At 44.9% G+C, this 20125-nt stretch overlaps 1 protein-coding gene across 2 annotated transcripts in view; it reads right to left on the bottom strand.

Annotated features, from left to right (window-relative positions):
* The window catches only part of ATP7A (ATPase copper transporting alpha), a 307765-nt gene that overhangs the window by 40869 nt on the left and 246771 nt on the right, over positions 1-20125 (bottom strand). For both annotated transcript variants that reach the window (XM_069211097.1, XM_069211107.1), the window contains exons 16-17: positions 11699-11881; positions 8732-8945 (exon numbers count right to left, since the gene is read on the bottom strand). In XM_069211097.1, coding sequence (XP_069067198.1) covers positions 8732-8945; positions 11699-11881 — 397 coding nt within the window. The remainder of the gene's footprint in view (positions 1-8731; positions 8946-11698; positions 11882-20125) is intronic.

The raw sequence follows: 20125 nt of genomic DNA, 5'->3' as shown, positions 1-20125 counted from the left end.
TTTACCCACATACAGAAAAGGTACGTAGCCTGATCTGAAGTGGACTGTTTAGCCCTCTATTAACCCACAAGAGTTAAAGGATTAAGACGGATGACCTTCCAAAGTGATGAGTACAATGATAATTCCATTTGTCTGGTTTCTCAATGAAAGGCAAGAGCCCATCTGGACACTCAGAGGTTGATTTTCATGCTATCCGACGGTACGACTTGGTCCAATATTAGGGGCTTATGTAGTAAGTTGGGTATAGAGTTCAACTGCTGTAAGATGCCTATATTCAATATTTCAGTTTTCAGTTCAATCAAGCATTTGTATTCAGAACAACATTAACCATGTGTTAGAGTCTTCTTGGCCTTCTTTTATTACTATAGGCCACATAATGCAGCCATAGGACCGAACCTTAGGGGACCCTGCACTCCCCAGCTGAAAAGCCCCAGCTCCAGGGATGATCGCAAAATGCTGAAGTCTCTCAGGTCATGCATCATGTGACAAGGAAGACAAAGGGAATTATATGTTAATTATTCCTAGGGAGCTGCTGCACTTTCAGCAGCCCCCCACAAAGTGTTGATGTATTTTGGAGCACCAAATGACCGAAAATTATGTAAATCAGCCCCTCACAGGGATTAATGGGGCACTGTCGTCTGGAGGCTTGAACATTAAATAAGAGGGTTCTCCCAGCTGCTTTTTGCTGTGTTTCCTTCTTTTTAAGATGGATACCCTGGACCCGCCTGGAGCACCCACAGCCATGTGCATCGTTTGGAGCTGCGAGGGAGCCCCAAGACCCCAGCTGGCTCCTCAGATGCCTTCCGTGTCAGGCGTGGGAGCTGGCAATCTTGCCTTCGACTCCTCATGGCAGGAACAGTCTCTGACCACAAAAGACTGGTGAAGCAGTGAAGGCTACTGTACGTTCTGTGTCCCGGAACCCATTTTAACTGAACTGGGCCCATGGGATGGGGCTCCCAGCCCAAGGATGACTATAATAGGGACCAACGTACACACCTCCTCTCTAGGCACTGAAAAAGTGTTACCATGCGCCGAGCCCTGGCCCACTCTAGGGGTAATTTCGAGAAGTAGTGACAGAGCACAACACACTGTGTTTTCTTATTGTAGGCATATTTAAATGGACACAGTGTCAAATGCTCATAACTCGGGCACCGTTCGGCTGCAAGCTCTAGCCACCAAGAGTCTTTTCATCAGAATCCTGTCTTATAAAGAGGTGCACTTTACGGGGTGCTGGTTTCAATGGCTCCCTGCACCATCATTCTCCTTTGTATTGTCCTTCACAGGCCTCGTGGCTGCCTGGCTGGGAGTGGAGTCCAGGCCTTCCCTTATCTAAAGTCCTTTATAACCACACATTCTGAACCATTTACATTCTTCTGCTATCAGGTAACCTATAACATGGACAATGGACTTCTGCAGAATGTTTCCACTTCCTTGTCCCACACGTTATATGCTGCTTTGAAAGGATTTTGGCACTAGTCAATGCCTAAGCACAGAGGTGGACCAAGTAATGTTTTGACAAAGTAGAAGAACGCAAGTATCGGCCAAGTCAGCAATACAAATCAACATGCAGCAGATTACTCATTGGCAGATTTCTGTGGCATGCACCACTTCAAGTTGTCATGTAGACACTTGAAAATAGAAATACATTCTAAAAAAAAACCTGTTATTTTCTCTGTCACTAAAGTGGGCGCTCTAGGTGCTAAAGAGAATCCAACGTAAAAAGAAGAGGTCTAATGCACAGGTTAAGGAAAGCAGAAGAGATATTCTAGTATGTAAAACAAAAAGCTGGAGGTGAGTGATCAAAAGATGCATGCAAGGATCAAAAGAAGCATGAAGATGGAGGTGCATGAACAGACATAGGGCCTGATTACAACTTTGGAGGAGGTGTTAATCCGTCCCAAATGTGACGGATATACCACCAGCCGTATTACGAGTTCCATAGGATATAATGGACTCATAATACGGCTGGTGGTATATCCGTCAATTTACCGTCACTTTTGGGACGGATTAACACCTCCTCCAAAGTTGTAATCAGGCCCATAATCTTTATTCTTGAAGAAAAGAAAAAAAAGATAGTAACAGTATTCCGATAAGCAATTTCCGGTCCCACAATACAAAAGTGTTTGGCCCCAAAAAACTCTGATGGTGTAAAACTGGATACAAACAAGTAAACTTTCAGAATGGCATTTTTTTGTGCTAAGAAAGCCTGATTTCTGACAGGATGAGCTGTGTCTGAAGGGTTTAGCAGTGGCCCTTCCAAGGCAGATCTGTGGCATCAGCTACCCATTAACAAGTACTGATGTACTGCATTCCGTATGTCCAGGCCCGCACCAAGATTGCCACTTGGCTCCTTCCTTCATTGCTTCTCATCGTTCCCATTTGCTTTTGCATGCAGGAATCTACCAGGCACTCACCTATGAATGGCACGCAGCACAAGCAAACCACATTTTATGCAGTAACTGCCTCTGCCAGTTGCCCCTGCACAAAAACATGCATGTCCTTGGAGGGTCTAGCCTAGCTTCTGCTAACCTACCTGCACACAGACATTGTCCTATAAAACCTTTACTCATTAAATCCTTCAAAACATCTATTTGTTTTACACAGGTTGACTGTTGAGGTGTACAGCAATCCCTTGCTCCTAACATGTAGCACACCAATAAAAACTCAAATGCAGCATAATGCAACTGAAACTGGATCAGCAAGTTATATGGAGGAGGACCATGATATTTCTAAATTTCCAACAAATTTAACAATTTCATATAGCAAAATGACCTCCTCAATAGGTCTTCAAAGCAAATAAAACACAAATAAAATAAAATGAAAACTGATTACACTACACTGCAAAGAATGTGATATTAACCACTTCATTTACTTGTAGAGGTAGGTTATTATCTTCAAGGGTGCACAATCAAAGACACTTAAGTACCTCATGGTGACACTTGCCCAAATATATTCTAATGAACATGCACAAATGTAAGTCTGTCCCAGGTAAGTACAACTCATGTAAAGCCATTTCAACTAAATGTAGTTTTTGTATAGGACGTGGACCTCGCTTATCAATACAAGCCGGTGCCTACCCAAAGCAGGACAGGGAAAATTACCATTCTGTAATGCATCGTTTTGGCACTAATCAAAAACCCAGATTCTGAAAGTGCTAAAGAACATACAAATATTAGAAAATGCTATTCAAAGAGAAGCCATATGTCTGGCTTATTACTGCAAACTGGACTGATTGACAAATTTAAAAAAGTGATTGTCTATGTGTGACTAATTTCAACCCGTTTTAGTTTGAGGACACCCAGAACAAAAATTATATTTGAGTATTTCTGAAGGGAACTCATATCGCAAGAACCATGCCATCAACTGCAGTGCAGCACTTTATGAAGAACCGGGAATACCAAGCAAGGCATGGGTGGTTACAAGAAACACGCAAGGACGTTTACGTCATTTAAGCAATACACCATTTAAAAATGCAATAGGTTTTTGGTGATGGGTTGGTGCTTCGCACCTGGATGAAGGCTGGTCAAAGAAGGCAAGGAAAGTAATTTTGTTAACATTGTTAATCCACTGGAGGTGCCTTGCATTTTTTTTTTTTTTTTTTTTGTTTTTTTAAGAATTGCAGAGGGAGGATATCTGAAGAAATAATTCCAGAACATCACTACATAGCCTGAGAATGTTCACTTAACCCCTTCGCTGCCAGGCCTTTTCCCCTCCTGTGCCGAGCCTTTTTTTGGCTATTTGGGGCAGTTCGCGCTTAGGCCCTCATAACATTTTGTTCACATAAGCTACCGACGCCAAATTTGAGTCCTTTTTTTCCAACATCGTAAGGATTCTAGAGGTACCCAGACTTTGTGGGTTCCCCTGGAGGAGACCAAGAAATTAGCCAAAATACAGTGAAAATGTTTTTTTTTTTTCAAAACAATTGGAAAAAAGGGCTGCAGAAGGCGGCTCGTGGTTTTTTCCCTGAAAATGGCATCAACAAAGGGTTTGCGGTGGCAAGATCACCATATTCCCAGCTTTCAAGAACAGGCAGACTTGAATTAGAAAACTCAATTTTTCAATACAATTTTGACATTTTACTGGGACATAACCCATTTTTACTATTTTTTGTGCTTTCAGCCTCCTTCCAGTTAGTGACCGAAATGGGTGAGAAACCAATGCTGGATCCCAGAAAGCTAAACATTTCTGAAAAGTAGACAAAAATCAGAATTCAGCAAGGGGTTATTTGTGTAGAACCTACAAGTGTTTCCTACAGAAAATAACAGCTGAATTTTTTTTTATTGAAATTGAGGTGAAAAAACAGCCATTTTTCTCCACGTTTTACTCTAACTTTTTCCTGCGATGTCAGATGTTTGAAAGCAATATACCGTTACGTCGGCTGGACTCTTCTGGTTGCGGGGATATATAGGGCTTGTAGGTTCATCAAGAACCCTAGGTACCCAGAGCCAATAAATGAGCTGCGCCTTACAATGGGTTTTTATTCTATACCGGGTATACAGCAATTCATTTGCTGAAATATAAAAAGTGAAAAATAGGTATCAAGAAAACCTTTGTATTTCCAAAATGGCCACAAGATAAGGTTTTGAGAAGCAGTGGTTATTTGCACATCTCTGAATTCCGGGGTGCCCATACTAGCATGTGAATTACAGGGCATTTCTCAAATAGATGTCTTTTTTACACACTGTCTTACATTTGGAAGGAAAAAATGTAGAGGAAGACAAGGGGCAATAACACTTGTTTTGCTATTCTGTGTTCCCCCACATCTCCCGATAAAAATGGTACCTCACTTTTGTCGATAGGCCTAGCACCCGCGACAGGAAATGCCCCAAAACACAATGTGGACACATCACATTTTCACAAAGAAAACAGAGCTGTTTTTTGCAAAGTGCCTAGCTGTGGATTTTGGCCTCTAGCTCACCCAGCACCTAGGGAAACCTAGCAAACCTGCGCAGTTTTGAAAACTAGACACCTAGGGGAATCCAAGATGGGGTGACTTGTGGGGCTCTGACTAAGTTCTGTTACCCAGAATCCTTTGCAAACCTCAAAATTTGGCCCAAAAAATACTTTTTCCTCTCATTCCGGTGACAGAAAGTTCTGGAATCTGAGAGGAGCCACAAATTTCCTTCCACCCAGCGTTCCCCCAAGTCTCCCGATAAAAATAGTACCTCACTTGTGGGGGTAGGCCTAGCACCCGCAAAAGGAAATGCCCCAAAACACAACGTGGACAGATCACATTTTTCCACAGAAAAGAGAGGTGTTTTTTACAACCTGCCTACCTGTGAATTTTGGCCTCTAGCTCAGCCGGCACCTGGGGAAACCTAGCAAACCAGCGCATTTTTTAAAACTAGACACCTAGGGGAATCCAAGATGTGGTGACTTGTGGGGCTCTGACCAGGTTCTGTTACCCAGAATCCTTTGCAAACCTCAAACTTTGGCCCCAAAAATACTTTTTCCTCTCATTGCGGTGACAGAAAGTTCTGGAATCTGAGAGGAGCCACAAATGTCCTTCCACCCAGTGTTCCCCCAAGTCTTCCGATAAAAATGGTACCTCACTTGTGTGGGTAGGCCTAGCGCCCGCGAAAGGAAATGCCCCAAAACACTATCTGGACACATCAAAATTATCAAATACAAAACTACCTGTTTTTGCAGGGGGGCACCTACGTTTTTGGTCCTGGGCTCAGCAGCCTTCTAGGGAAACCTACCAAACCCAGACATTTCTGAAAACTAGACACCCGAGGGAGTCCAGTGAGGTGTGACTTGTGTGGATCCCCCAATGTTTTCTTACCCAGAATCCTCAGCAAACCCCAAATTTAGCTAACAAATCAAATTTTTCCCACATTTCTGTGTGGGATCACCGCACTGGGACACATTTCATACCACCCAATGTTCCCCTCAGTCTCCCGGTAAAAATGATACCTCATTTGTGTAGGTGGCCCAAGTGCTTGTGAAAGGGAAGATCCAAAAACATGTCGATATTGAGGGGGAACAAAGGGGGTCCAAAAGGGCAGTTTGCAAAAAAAAAATGTTTAGGCTGACAAGTGTAGCAGAATTTTTATCGGTATAGATGAGACAATGCTGGGTGGTAGGAATTTTGTGGATTCCTGCAGATTCCGGAAGGTTCCATCACAAAAACGTGGGAAAAATGTGTGATTTCCAGCAAAGTTGGAGGTTTGCAGGGTGTTGTGGGTACAAAAATGGTGCAGGGTGCATGTGAAACACACCACCCTGGAATCACCCAGATGTTTAGTTTTCAGATGTGTCTAGGTCTTGTGGAGTTTTCTACATGGCAGTGCCCCAAAGTCCATAAAGTGTAGCCCTCACCATTCCAAGTGGGACGATTTTGAGAGTAAACCAAGCTCTCATTGCACAAATGTAAAACTAAAAAAATAATCATAGGTCTTCTTGCTTGCTATGGGATAAGATGTTTTTGAGTGCGGGGAGAGCTGAAAGACCGTTACCCCCTTCAGTTGAGGTGGGGGCGTAACCAGGCCCATACTGGTTGGTAGCCACCACCCCAATATTTTTCTTTTTTAATTCCCTGGCATCTAGTAGACTTTCTGCCCCCTGGGGTGTGGATCAGGGGTAATTGCCCCATCTGCCTCTCTGATGGGCAGAACAACTTTGGCCCCATTTATTTGGGGTGGGGGTATGGCCATACCCCCACCCTCTTACTTTTGAAAAAAAAACTTCCCTGGCCTCTGGTGGGCTTTCTGCCCTCCCTTGGGGGCAGATGGGCCTTCCAAAAATAGGCCCATCTGCCCCCAATGGGGGGCAGATATGGCCAACAGTAATGTGCCCCCATGGGGAGCGACCCTTACCCAAGGGGCTGCCCCCCTAAAGAAAACACACGCATACACACACACACACACACCAATCCCTGGTGCCTAAGTGGTTTCTGCCCCCATGGGGGCAGATTGGCCTTAAAAACAAAAAAAATCGGCCGATCTGCCCCCAAGGGGGGGCAGAAAAGGCCTAAAATAACTCCCCTCCCCCCCTCCGGGGGAGCAACAGTTGCCTAAGGGGTCGCTCCCCACCTCTAAAAAACAAAACAAAAACAAAAAAACATTTTTTTTATCCCTGGCGCCCAAAGGCTTCTGCCCCCCCATCCCCCCCCCCCCCCCTCCCCCCCGGGGGCAGATCGACCTAACAGCAATAGGTCAATCTGCCCCTGGGGGAAGGGGCATAAAAGGCCTAAAATAAATTTGACCCCCCCCCCCCCCCGGGAATGACCCTTGCCTACGGTGTCGCTCCCCTTGCGGGACATTGGCACAAAAAAAAAAAGATCCCCGGTGCCTAGTGGTTTCTGCCCCCCTTGGGTTCAGATCGGCCTAATTACAATAGGCTGATCTGCTCCCCAGGGGGGCAGAAATGGCCTAAAATAAATTTGCCCCCCCAGGGGAATGACCCTTGCCTAAGGGGTCGCTCCCCTTGCGTGAAATTCACGAAAAAAACTCCCTGGTGTCTAGTGGTTTCTGTCCCCCTTGGGGGCAGATTGGCCTCATAAAAATAGGCCAATCTGCCCCCAAGGGGGGCAGAAATGGCCTAAATACAATTTGCCCCCTAGGGGAGCGACCCTTGCCTAAGGGGTCGCTCCCCACCTCTAGAATTTTTTTTTTTTTAATTATCCCTGGTGACTAGAGGTTTCTGCCCCCACGGGGAGCGACCCTTGCCCAAGGGGTCGGTCCCCTCATGCCAGTTTCCTTTTATAAGATAAATCCCTGGTGTCTAGTGGGCATTTTAGCAGCCTGATTGCGACTTCAAAGGGAAGGAAATTCCTTTCCTTCCCTTAGAAGCCTCTCAGGCCTCCTCCACGTGATCGGAAGAGAAATGCTGAGCTTCCAGCGCGATGGGAGGAGGCCTCTGTGATAGCGCCCGATCGCGTGCTGATGTCACAGCGGGGGGTGGGGGGGTCAGGGGGGCTGTCGGGGGTGGAAGGGGAAGGGCTTCCCCTTCCATCCCTGGGGTGGGGGGGGGAACACCACAGAGGGAGCGCTAGCGCTCCCTCTGGGCTCTGTGCCCAGGACGTAATGGTTATGTCCTGGGCACACGAGCACTGTGCCGCAGGACGTAACAATTACGTCCGCGGCACAGAAGGGGTTAATTGTCCTTTCGGGTTTTCTGTATCTCTAACCTTGCAATGGTAGTGTTGCTGGTTGCTTGGAGACCTTAACCGATATGGGGCATGATTATGAGGTAGTCTTCTTAGGAATGAATAGTTTTGTACATCACATGGGAAGATCTGAATTTGTGATGCTGTGATTGAGTAAGTAATTTGAGTCATTTAGGCTGGAGAGATGGCTGAATTATTTCAATAGACTGGTGATCTGGAAGGTGGCTGCATGCATGACATCATAAACAGAAGGTCACAGTGGTGTATAGGAGACTAATGATCAATATACAACCCCACATCAGTGTGGGAGAAGACAAGGGCATGGAGGCAGGTAAAACTGCTGTGAAGCAGAAATTATTTAAGTGTGTTGAAGATGTACCAGGTTGTCTGGTGTTATTTTTACTTGGCCTCTGAAGGACACATTTGCATCTATGTGGAAGCCCGGAGGGTTGGCATGCAAGGTGAAAAAGTAAGAGAAGCCTCTAAGGTTCATATTGGAGAGAAAGATTTTAGTTACAAATACCTGACTTTTCTGCTTAGCAATTTGTTTGAAACAGCACAGCCTGGGGCCATAGCAACACATAAAAAAAACACAAAAATGTCAGACGTTTGCCCACTTACTTGGAATCTGGGGGTCAATGATCAAGGAATTTGGATATAGTTCCTCAGTCGGACCGTCAATGTGAACCAGGATTGAGTTTCTGACATTATTGATCTCTATGTCTGGGCTCGTTCTGTTGAGTAGTGCATCAATATTGCTGACTTTACAACTGATTCCGCAGCCAGACACTGCCTGAAACTCTGTACATGAGCCAAGGATATCCACATTCAGTATCTATTCAAAGTTAAAAATAATATAACTCATCATTAATTGCTGAGCATATATCCTTCACCAATGTCCAAAACATCAAAGCGATAGTTCCTAATTGAAGGCATTGTTATGGATAATTTACAAAGGGTGTATATTTCAATAAATCCCAAACACGTGAGAATTTGACTCTTAACATTTTGAACAATCCTACAAGAGCAGATTTTGCAATGGTTCGTAGCTATGAGCCCTAATGCAAACAAGAATAATTTCTCCCACTCCTTGTCTCTCAGTCAGGAAGTAAAATATAGCTTATTTCTGAGATGCAAGGAGGCTCTCGCGACCCTCAGGCCTGGTGGTTCGAGCCACAGCATCTGCTGCACTAATCTACAGGGAGTGCAGAATTATTAGGCAAATGAGTATTTTGACCACATCATCCTCTTTATGCATGTTGTCTTACTCCAAGCTGTATAGGCTCGAAAGCCTACTACCAATTAAGCATATTAGGTGATGTGCATCTCTGTAATGAGAAGGGGTGTGGTCTAATGACATCAACACCCTATATCAGGTGTGCATAATTATTAGGCAACTTCCTTTCCTTTGGCAAAATGGGTCAAAAGAAGGACTTGACAGGCTCAGAAAAGTCAAAAATAGTGAGATATCTTGCAGAGGGATGCAGCACTCTTAAAATTGCAAAGCTTCTGAAGCGTGATCATCGAACAATCAAGCGTTTCATTCAAAATAGTCAACAGAGTCGCAAGAAGCGTGTGGAAAAACCAAGGCGCAAAATAACTGCCCATGAACTGAGAAAAGTCAAGCGTGCAGCTGCCACGATGCCACTTGCCACCAGTTTGGCCATATTTCAGAGCTGCAACATCACTGGAGTGCCCAAAAGCACAAGGTGTGCAATACTCAGAGACATGGCCAAGGTAAGAAAGGCTGAAAGACGACCACCACTGAACAAGACACACAAGCTGAAACGTCAAGACTGGGCCAAGAAATATCTCAAGACTGATTTTTCTAAGGTTTTATGGACTGATGAAATGAGAGTGAGTCTTGATGGGCCAGATGGATGGGCCCGTGGCTGGATTGGTAAAGGGCAGAGAGCTCCAGTCCGACTCAGACGCCAGCAAGGTGGAGGTGGAGTACTGGTTTGGGCTGGTATCATCAAAGATGAGCTTGTGGGGCCTTTTCGGGTTGAGGATGGAGTCAAGCTCAACTCCCAGTCCTACTGCCAGTTCCTGGAAGACACCTTCTTCAAGCAGTGGTACAGGAAGAAGTCTGCATCCTTCAAGAAAAACATGGTTTTCATGCAGGACAATGCTCCATCACACGCGTCCAAGTACTCCACAGCGTGGCTGGCAAGAAAGGGTATAAAAGAAGGAAATCTAATGACATGGCCTCCTTGTTCACCTGATCTGAACCCCATTGAGAACCTGTGGTCCATCATCAAATGTGAGATTTACAAGGAGGGAAAACAGTACACCTCTCTGAACAGTGTCTGGGAGGCTGTGGTTGCTGCTGCACGCAATGTTGATGGTGAACAGATCAAAACACTGACAGAATCCATGGATGGCAGGCTTTTGAGTGTCCTTGCAAAGAAAGGAGGCTATATTGGTCACTGATTTGTTTTTGTTTTGTTTTTGAATGTCAGAAATGTATATTTGTGAATGTTGAGATGTTATATTGGTTTCACTGGTAATAATAAATAATTGAAATGGGTATATATTTTTTTTTGTTAAGTTGCCTAATAATTATGCACAGTAATAGTCACCTGCACACACAGATATCCCCCTAACATAGCTAAAACTAAAAACAAACTAAAAACTACTTCTAAAAATATTCAGCTTTGATATTAATGAGTTTTTTGGGTTCATTGAGAACATGGTTGTTGTTCAATAATAATATTAATCCTCAAAAATACAACTTGCCTAATAATTCTGCACTCCCTGTATTTAGAGTAGCAACCCTACTTTAGCCTGAACTTTGTGAAGCTGGTCTTGGTGAGCAAATACAATCCTTATGAGTCTTCCAATAAATGTGTCTGCCCAGACCGGTGGCAGCCTTGAGAAATCAGTGGCTGACATAAAAGGATAAATAAGGATGAGGCAGAAAAACAGATCTCATATGCTTAGACAAATAGGAAGTACCCCCCTAAAATTTAAATTTTTCTACAAAGGATCTATAATTCTGCAATAGTCAGGTAGCAACTGATCGATACAGAACATTGTGACACCCTGCAATGTAACTGTTTAGCATTTTTAATTTTCAATATGCATTGGTGATGCTGTTACTTCAAACTAACATACCTCAACTACATCTGCATAATATCATCACAACAAATTACTCCTGCTTGATGTATTTCCTGGTTCCAGGACGTGAAGAAACACTCCCACATTTAAGAAGTAGTGCTGAGGAAGAGACTTCTTCATGAGAAAAAGCATTTTCTAGAACAGTGCACTTAAACCCTCAACTAACCCTACTTTGAAAACTTCGGAGGGTTAGGAGGCTAGGGACCTAGAAATCGACAAATTACGTAAGATTCCAAGTTTTAACATCTAGAATTTTGTACATTTTCCACAAAAAGTATAAATCCAAGAACGATGCAGCCTAAAGTCTACTCACCTAGATTTACTCTTTGTGAACATCCCCTTATGTAGTTTTCAAAAAGGTGGATTCAAATGTATCTTATTATGTTTAGGTGTGACTGTGGTCTGAGCATCCTCTAGTGTGTTCACCATAGTGATGCTAAAATATTCCAAGGAACTAGTGCTATTTACCTTCTTACAATACTTGGTCACTGCTGATCCAAGGGGGTGCTCGCTGTTACTCTCCGCAGTCCCCACAATCGCCAGCATCTTATTTGTGGGCATCCTATTCTTTTCCACCAGCACCTTCACTTGCATCACAACCGGGGTCCCGTGGGTTATGGTACCAGTTTTATCGAAAACCACTGTCCTCACCTGCAATTAAGTAACATTTGATTACTACACCTGTTTCTTTCCCATCAAAGCACATATCATAATGTGACACAGTACAAAGATATTTCTGGGTTCTCCTGCTCGGATCTGAAGCACAACTCTGTAATAAAGGGCTTGGTGAATGCAAATAAAGTATCTACACATACAGTCAAAAACTCATTAAGTGAGGAGTGCACACATTTTAGTTGCCAAGTATAGCACAGTTTGTTGATAACTGTTAAACCAATACCACTTAAAGACAGGCACATGTTCAACAGTCATCATCATTTGGGCTTGTTTAGCACAGTCAATGTCACATACTGCATAAGCTTTGAAAGTAACAAACATTGATGCGTGACTAACAACAGATTTTCGGAGTTGTATAGGAGACAGTTATGACATTTAGGGAAATATTTCTATTCTATTGCACATTGCAGTAATTGTTTTTTTTTTTATTTTATTTTTAAACACAAGCTATCGCAGTAAATGGTTTTGGTACTCCTATTCCCTATCACTTGAGCCCCACTATATCACTCTGAAGAGCCCCAAGCAGCCTGCCCATATGAGAGCTGGTGAAAGGACGCGATCCACACCCCTTCCTACAAAATACTGATCACCTCACAGTGACACTTTCCCAAATATATTCTAATGAACATGCACAAATGTAAGTCTGTCCCATATAACTACAATGTAAAGCCATTTCCACTAAAAGTGGGTTTTTATAGGTTGTGCACCTCGCTTATTTATCAGTACAAGCCGGTTTCCTACCCAAGATAGAACAGGGAAAATTACCATTCTGCTGACCGCGGATATTTGGAGACAAGTGTTCGATGGTGATATAAGGTACATTTCAACATATTTGTGTGGATATGTGTTTATGTATGCACGTATATATTTTCACCAAAAAAAACAGCGGTTAGAGGGATGTTAGAGTTAGGTTCATATTTTATATACACAGAAATTCAACACAGTTATATTTATCTCAAAACACTATAACTCGTGCTCTAAGGTAACTGTAACTGCCACCCCCTCCAAGCACAGTTTTCTCATCAATTATTGTATTGCAAATGTTGCAGTGATATTATCAATGATGTCATAGAAGATGTAATTATTGATGTAATAAGTGGAGTATTTAGCAGTGCATGAGTTATCGTTTTTTTTTTTTCTTTTAAATTGAAAGTTTTTTCACGTTACAACCGCGAGAAACAACATTCAACTATTGCCCATGGTACAACCAGTGTTCCCAGTAGCATTCTAATCATCATGTACATGAGACGCATCAAGTCTGGTATTTTACATTCTCAATATGCAATATGTTGCCCAGTTCATTACAGTTGTCGTCTTATGACCCCCGCAGCGACTAATGTCAGGAGATATGCCGTCAGGGGAGCCCAATAATCCTTAGAACGGGATGCCTGGGGGAGTTATTCTGCATATATCTCTAGCTCATCTCCACAACAGGCAATATCGTGCAAGCACTCCACTGTGTTACAGTCAGGCATGTTTGCTTCCCCCAAGGAATGGCAACTCTCCTCTTCACCAATAAAAGGGCTATTGCTACCAACTTGAGATTGGCTTGCTGCAGAGGTTGCACATATCCCAACAAACATGTACGGGGGTCACAAGTCATCAGTTCAGAGACAACCCCTGTGAGTGTCTGTGTAACCAATTCCCAATATATATAGATCTTGCCACATCCCCACGCTAGGTGTAAGAAATCCGCCCCCTTCCTGCCACACCTGCCAGAACCATCCGCCTGTCGGAGTCCATAGCGGGCCAACTATACAGGTGTATAGTAAACCTGCTGCAGGAACTTACAGTGTATGATACGCAAATTCCCATTCGCAGTCAGCCTGCCCATTAACGTACCGCAGAATTCATACTCTGCTCTCGTAAATGGAGTTTCAAGTACCCCGTTCCACCTATCTAATACAGTAGTATCAGCCCTGTCCTCCTCAGCCTGCACCATATTATCTAGGTTTGTGGTCAACCCTTTACGGGATGTGCTAGTGAGTACTAACTGTAAAGTTCTGGAAGTAGGAGGATCCTGTGGAAACGTTGCACAGTGTTCCCTCAGGGCTGCCTGCAGTTGCATGAATGTGAAATGCATGAGCAGGGAGCCACGACTCCTCTGCAGCAATATTGCAAATTGAACAAATTATTCTCCTGCGAACAGATCTCCGATGGTCTTGAGACCTGCACCTTTGAGTAGGGTCAGGGCCATTGGCTCTTGTGTGACAGGCAAGTTGGGGTGATATACTAGCTGCAAAGCAGGGGCATGTAGGCGCCCTCCAACTGTCCAGGCTATAATGGTCTGCCATGCGCGCAAGGTACAGCTGATCGTGCTAATACTCCAGCAGACCACATCCACTCATCTATGCAACAGCAATGAGATCAGTGATATGGTGTGCGCTGCATCCCATTCCACTGCTAAGTGTGGTATGTATCTTTCAGGTGCACCCAATAGTGTGCATGTTGTGCCTGCACACATAGATAATAAAGACAGAGGTCCAGGGCATGAAAGCCACCAGGAGCAAAGGGGAGTGCTCGCTGCCTCCACACAATCCACAGCTGCTTCCCAGCCCAGGTCAATGTTAATAACAGTGACTGGAGTGCCTTAAAAAAGATCTGCGTGAGGTGAATCGGTATGTTCACAAATCGGTATCAGAATTGTGGCAATAACGGCATTTTGATAACTGCTATGCGATCAGCCAATGACAGTGGAAGTCAGGACCAACGTTCTGTCATAATTCCATCTAATCACCAGTTCTCGAACTCTGTGCACCTAGGCCCCCAAATATTTTACTGGATCCATGCACCACCTCAAGGAGTACTCATTATGGAAATCCACAGTTCCAACTTTTAGTGGTAACACATATGACTTCTCCAAGTTAATACTCAGACCCGACTGCCATTCGAACTGAACATACTCCTGTATCAGAGCAATTAAATGGGTCTCAGGGTCCAGCACATACAGCACCATATCATCCATATAGAGTGATATGGCATCTAAGGGATGCAGCCGCATGTCTCTGTCTAATGATACAGGCCAATGGTTCCACAGCCTGAGCAAACAATATCTATGAAAGAGGGCACCTCTGATGGGTTCCTCTACATGCCGCAAACAGGGCAGACACCATTCCGTTCACAGAATGCTAGCTACCGGGTCCATGTACAGCAGCCCGATCCAATGTATTAACCTCGTGTGAATATCCATCCTCTGCAGAATGGTGAACAGGCAAGCCCAGGCAACAGAGTCGAACGCCTTGGCAGCGTCTAATGGTACTGCTGCTGCCTTCATTGATGGATCTACATAGTGCAGCAGAGCAAATAGTGTGCATATATTTTGGGTGGTGCATCGGGAGGGGACAAAACTGGCCTGATCCGGCAGAACCATGCTTGGCATCAGAGGGAGAAACTGCACAGCTATGAGTTTGGACAGAATTTTAGTGCCTGTATTAATAAGAGTTAATGTCTATATGATTCACAGTGCTCCGGTGGCATATCAGGCTTCAGGAGAGTGATTATGAGTGCCTCTCTCAATGTTGAGGGAAGGTGCCACGCCTCAAAGGCGTCCTCAAACATGTGCAGGAGATACGAGACAAAGAGGTCAATATATTCTTTGTAAAACTCTATTGGCAGGCCATCCAGCCCAGGGGATTTACTATTTGGTAACCCTTTAATAGCCTCTTTTATTTCCTCAAATGTAAATGGTTGGCTAAGAAATTCCCTTTGCCCCGCCGAGAGCCATACTAATGTGATATCATCAACATAGCTGATGGTATCAGCTGGCACTGCCATCTCCCTGGGCCCATATAATGCAGTATAAAAGCCCGCAGACTGTCCCAGGATGGTCTCAGCATCATAGCAGGGCTCACATGAGTGGGTGCTCTGGAGCCCTTTAGTTTATTGGCAAATGTACTCCCTGGCCAGCCCCCCTCACCATAAGCGTGGGAGCTCCTTGAGAGATGTCGGCAGCACTTTCAGCAGTCTCATTATATTCAGTTCCCTGTTCCCGGATATGTGCCAGTTTGTCAGGTGAAGGATTGGCGACATAGTCTTGCTGCAGTTCTTGCAATTTGTCTTCTATTGTTCTCAGCCTAGTCCGAATGTCTCTAAGGATACCTGCTTGGGGGCGCCTATGCAGACCTCCCTTATAGCGACCTTGAACGTTTCCCAGAGAACACCCACACTCTCTACCAAATCTTTATTCAGTAGGAAGTACTCCGCTATGGCCTCCCTAACGGTCTCTCGGAACACATGATTTAACAAGGCCGCGTGAGGGAGCCTCAAACAAAGTTGCTGGGGCGCATGTGTGGGAATGTGCAGTTGCAGGTAAACTAGTTCATGGTCCGACAAGGTACGGGGAAGGTGACACACCTCTTCCACCCATCCCTGCAAGTCTCTAGTTAGTAACCATTAATCTAGCCCGGACCATGAGCCATGTACTGAGGACACATAAGTACCCTTCCCGATCCCCAGGTGGCTTAGCCGCCACACATCTATGGCTTCATATTTCGCCATACATTCTCATATAACTTTGGCAGCTCGTTTCTCCTGTTCACTTGAGGTTTATGACCTTTCTAGTCCTGGATCCAGACATAAGTTACAGCTGTCCCCCGCCCCCACAGCAAGGGCAAGTTAGGCAAAACATGCAGGTGATTCCATATATGCACTACAAACTCCGGGTCATCCACATTCGGACAGTATGTATTGAGCACAGAAACCATGGTGCCACACAGCCTACCCCTGCACCTGAACACAATGTTCCTGGTCATCCGTTTCGGAATGTATCAGCTCAAACGGAATCCTCCTTTTGAGTCATATAATAACACCCGTGGGTATATGATAAGGCCACATGGAACCCCGCCCACCTCCGCACCCACCCAGTCAGCAGAATACTTGGAGAGGTGCGTTCTTGCTGCTATGCTACCTGCATGCTACCTGCACATTATGTCTAACAAGATATGCTAGTACCCGTTTGATTATTTGGGGGTTATTAAGCCCCTGCACATTCCAAGACAGAAAGCTGAGGGAGGCCATGTTAGTAGCAGCTCTAGGGTTCATATCACCAGTATAATATCAATTGTGCATTGGAACAAAGCAAGTCAATACTGGACAATAAATGCAAGACATGCACTGTATGGGCAAAACAGCTCCCCACCCCTAACCCACCCACTTCAGCGTCCCCAAATTGCCAAAGGCGCATTCCCCCAGGATTCACCCATAACTTCATAATTTATAATCATTCAGCAATTCACTGTGCACAATTCTACTATTTAACATGTACTTTCATAGCATTCGGGGAATCCTCTCCAAGGGTTGGATAGAAGGTCGGCCTCCAATGAATGGGGGACCGGGACATCTGCACAGTCAGCATATCCTGGGAGTAACCCTCCACTCTACCTAGACAATAATAACCGATACTGGAGTAATTTGACGAGGATAAACTAACCACCACAAGGCATGGATCAAATTTATTAAAGGTCCCAATCGTTCTTGTCAAATCACGATTAGTCAACCACCAAAAAGTTTTATCTGAGGCCTGTCTACGCCCCAATCCTGCCTTCTTGAGGTAGTCCATGGCAGCCTGTGGGTAGTAAAGATCTTCTGACCTTGGGGCAGTTGCAGCTACAGCTGAGCCGGGTGCAGCATGGCATATTCCACTCCTGCCGGCTGCAGTTTCTTTTTTATGGGCGCAAATTCCTTTTTGGCCACCTGAACCGCCAGGGTGAAATCTGGGTAGAAAGCAATTTTATTGCCTTGATACCGAACCATCTTGCATTCCCTGGAGAGACGCAGCACCGCATCTCGGACCTCTATTGTTAAGAAATCTTGCGATTATAGGTCTGGGCGGCACTCTTGGTGGCGGTCTAGCCACTAGTGATCTGTGAGCTCGTTCAACTATCAACATATTGGAAGCGCATTCCACACCAAATACATCTCGAAGGAACTACTCAACAAACGTTTCCATTTTTCCCATATTAGAAGTTTCTGGCACTCCCAAAAGATGAATACTATTTCTTCGATATCTCGCTTCAAGGTTTACATTCTTCGCTTAAATTATGGCAATCACATTTTGCATATTCAAACATGTTTCCCTCGTACTCTGTAAGATGTCTTCAGTGGTGAATATGCGTTGTTCTGTTTCTACAATGTGTGTCCCATGTTGATAGAGTTTAGTTGCCATTTGATCCATGCAGACATTTTGTGCATATATTTTTTCTGTTGATCGATTGTAGAGCGTGTTGCATTGCAAGCAGTGTGGTTTCCAATGTTCTGTGTTCCTGTGTTCTCTTGCCGAATCCTCCTGTTCACTTCACGGCGACATGTCTCATGCAGGCTTATGAGCGCGCTTGGCCTCAAAAGTGAGTCACGACTGGTGCTTGTCTGTCTTCCCCATCTTATCTCAATAGTTACATTTGCACCTATGGAGCACCACACCAGCAGGTAGGCGCTATGAGTATCAACTAGTCTCAGCACCTCTTAAACCAGGTCCAGTTCTTAAATAGTTATAAGCAACTGGTGATGGCAATACTTGAGATTACCCGTCTGAGGGACTGCCTATCCAGCGGTTCCCTCCCTGTGCACCTCACCTGCTCAGCTATTGTTTCAATCTAGTCGACCCCCCTCAACCATTATAGGTGGCCGCACATCACAGCCATGCCTCGTGGCCCAAGCACAGTGGCAACAAATATTATAGTGTACACAGAGACTCCTTACTTCTCCTGCTCAGCCTGCCACTTGAGGGTGCACATTTTTGGGGTATCCAACACGAAATTTGAGTGTTCTGCCCCCGTGGTACACACCCAGATGGGGCACCAGTTCATTTACATTCCCCACTGCACTCCTCCAGTGAGGCATAGTTCGAGCACAGTGGGGGCCACACTCACAACCCCACACCCCAGCTTCAGTTTACTATAATGTAAGTAAAGGCTGCACAATCTCAAAGCAGAGTCAAAATATTCAGGGCCTGGCAATTGCAACTGCCAGCAGGCACCGGAGCTCTCACCCATTCAGGTGGCCACTATACCAGGCCTCCACCAGTTCTCTGCCTCGCTGTGCATCCCAGGGGCCTCGGGCAGGCATCACAGGCAGATATCACGGCACGCATAGCAGTAGAGCTTTGTCCTGAGTACACCAGCTATGGGCAGGTACGTGCTTCAGGGCTGCCCGGCACCAGCAGTCCCTGTCAGTCTATCCGGAAGCTACGAGCAGCCTGCCGGAGGCCCCAAGCGACTGCACGATCAGCGTCACTCACCGCCCATGTCCCAGCGTCTCACTCCTCCTCGTCATGCAGTAGGCTGCACAACTCTGCGGACAGGCCAAGCTTGCACCTTGGTGCCCGGCAATGCCGCTTCACCTCTTATGCACACTCCTTCACCAGCGGACATTCAGCCTCCGCAGGGCAGAACTTTCCAGGCTCTCAGCCTCCTGTAAACTGCTCCAGCTACGCACCTCTCAGCCAGCTGGCACCTCAGCCCAAGCACACCGCCATCTTCCCTCCTATGGCGTCTGGGCCTGCAGCATATGTTGCACCGCTATCCAATCGACTCGGCCCCCTATATTTGTCAAATGAGTTCACCTCTCCCCAGCACCACATCATGCAGCACCGCTGTGACTGAGGATTGCTGAATTTCTATGGTCGTCTGTGTGTAAAATCTGCACCTAACTATAACTTCCCTGTAACTTTTGTTTTTTAGTGAATTTCTAAGTTTTTAAAACATTCTATTTCCCAACTATGACATCCCTGTAACCTTTGTTTGTTCCAGTAAATAAATATATACACACACACATATGTTTATAAGTCAAGAATTGAGACAAGGCATGCCCTCTTGCTCATCATTTTAACGAGATCCACAATGACGTATCTGAATTACTTTGTTATTTTGGTGATAACACGGTTGTATGCTGTACACGTGGAGGTGACCAGTCAGAGAAATCTTTGAAGTCTCAAATCAAATTAAATATTGATGAAGAACTGGTAATCCATTTGGAATACATTTTATTGCAGTTTATTTCCTTGAACTAAGTTCGTTTTGGACCTTTCTGATACTTTGCAGACTTTACACTGCTCCTTTGGTACTAATTTATTATCAAAATAAATTTTCACTCTTAGGCAATGTACCTTGATTTGCAGCAGTGCTGATCATATTATTGAACTAACCCACTGGGGTTTGATATTGGCTTGTAAGAGTTTAGGCACATTTTCCATTTCTCAATTAAGTGTCTGACCATAAGGACATG

The sequence above is a fragment of the Pleurodeles waltl genome, chromosome 2_1, assembly GCF_031143425.1.
Source record: "Pleurodeles waltl isolate 20211129_DDA chromosome 2_1, aPleWal1.hap1.20221129, whole genome shotgun sequence".
In the NCBI taxonomy this organism is placed as follows: Eukaryota; Metazoa; Chordata; class Amphibia; order Caudata; family Salamandridae; genus Pleurodeles; species Pleurodeles waltl.
The sequence above is the reverse complement of the archived record's forward strand: the minus strand, read 5'-3'. Positions and strand labels throughout refer to the sequence as shown.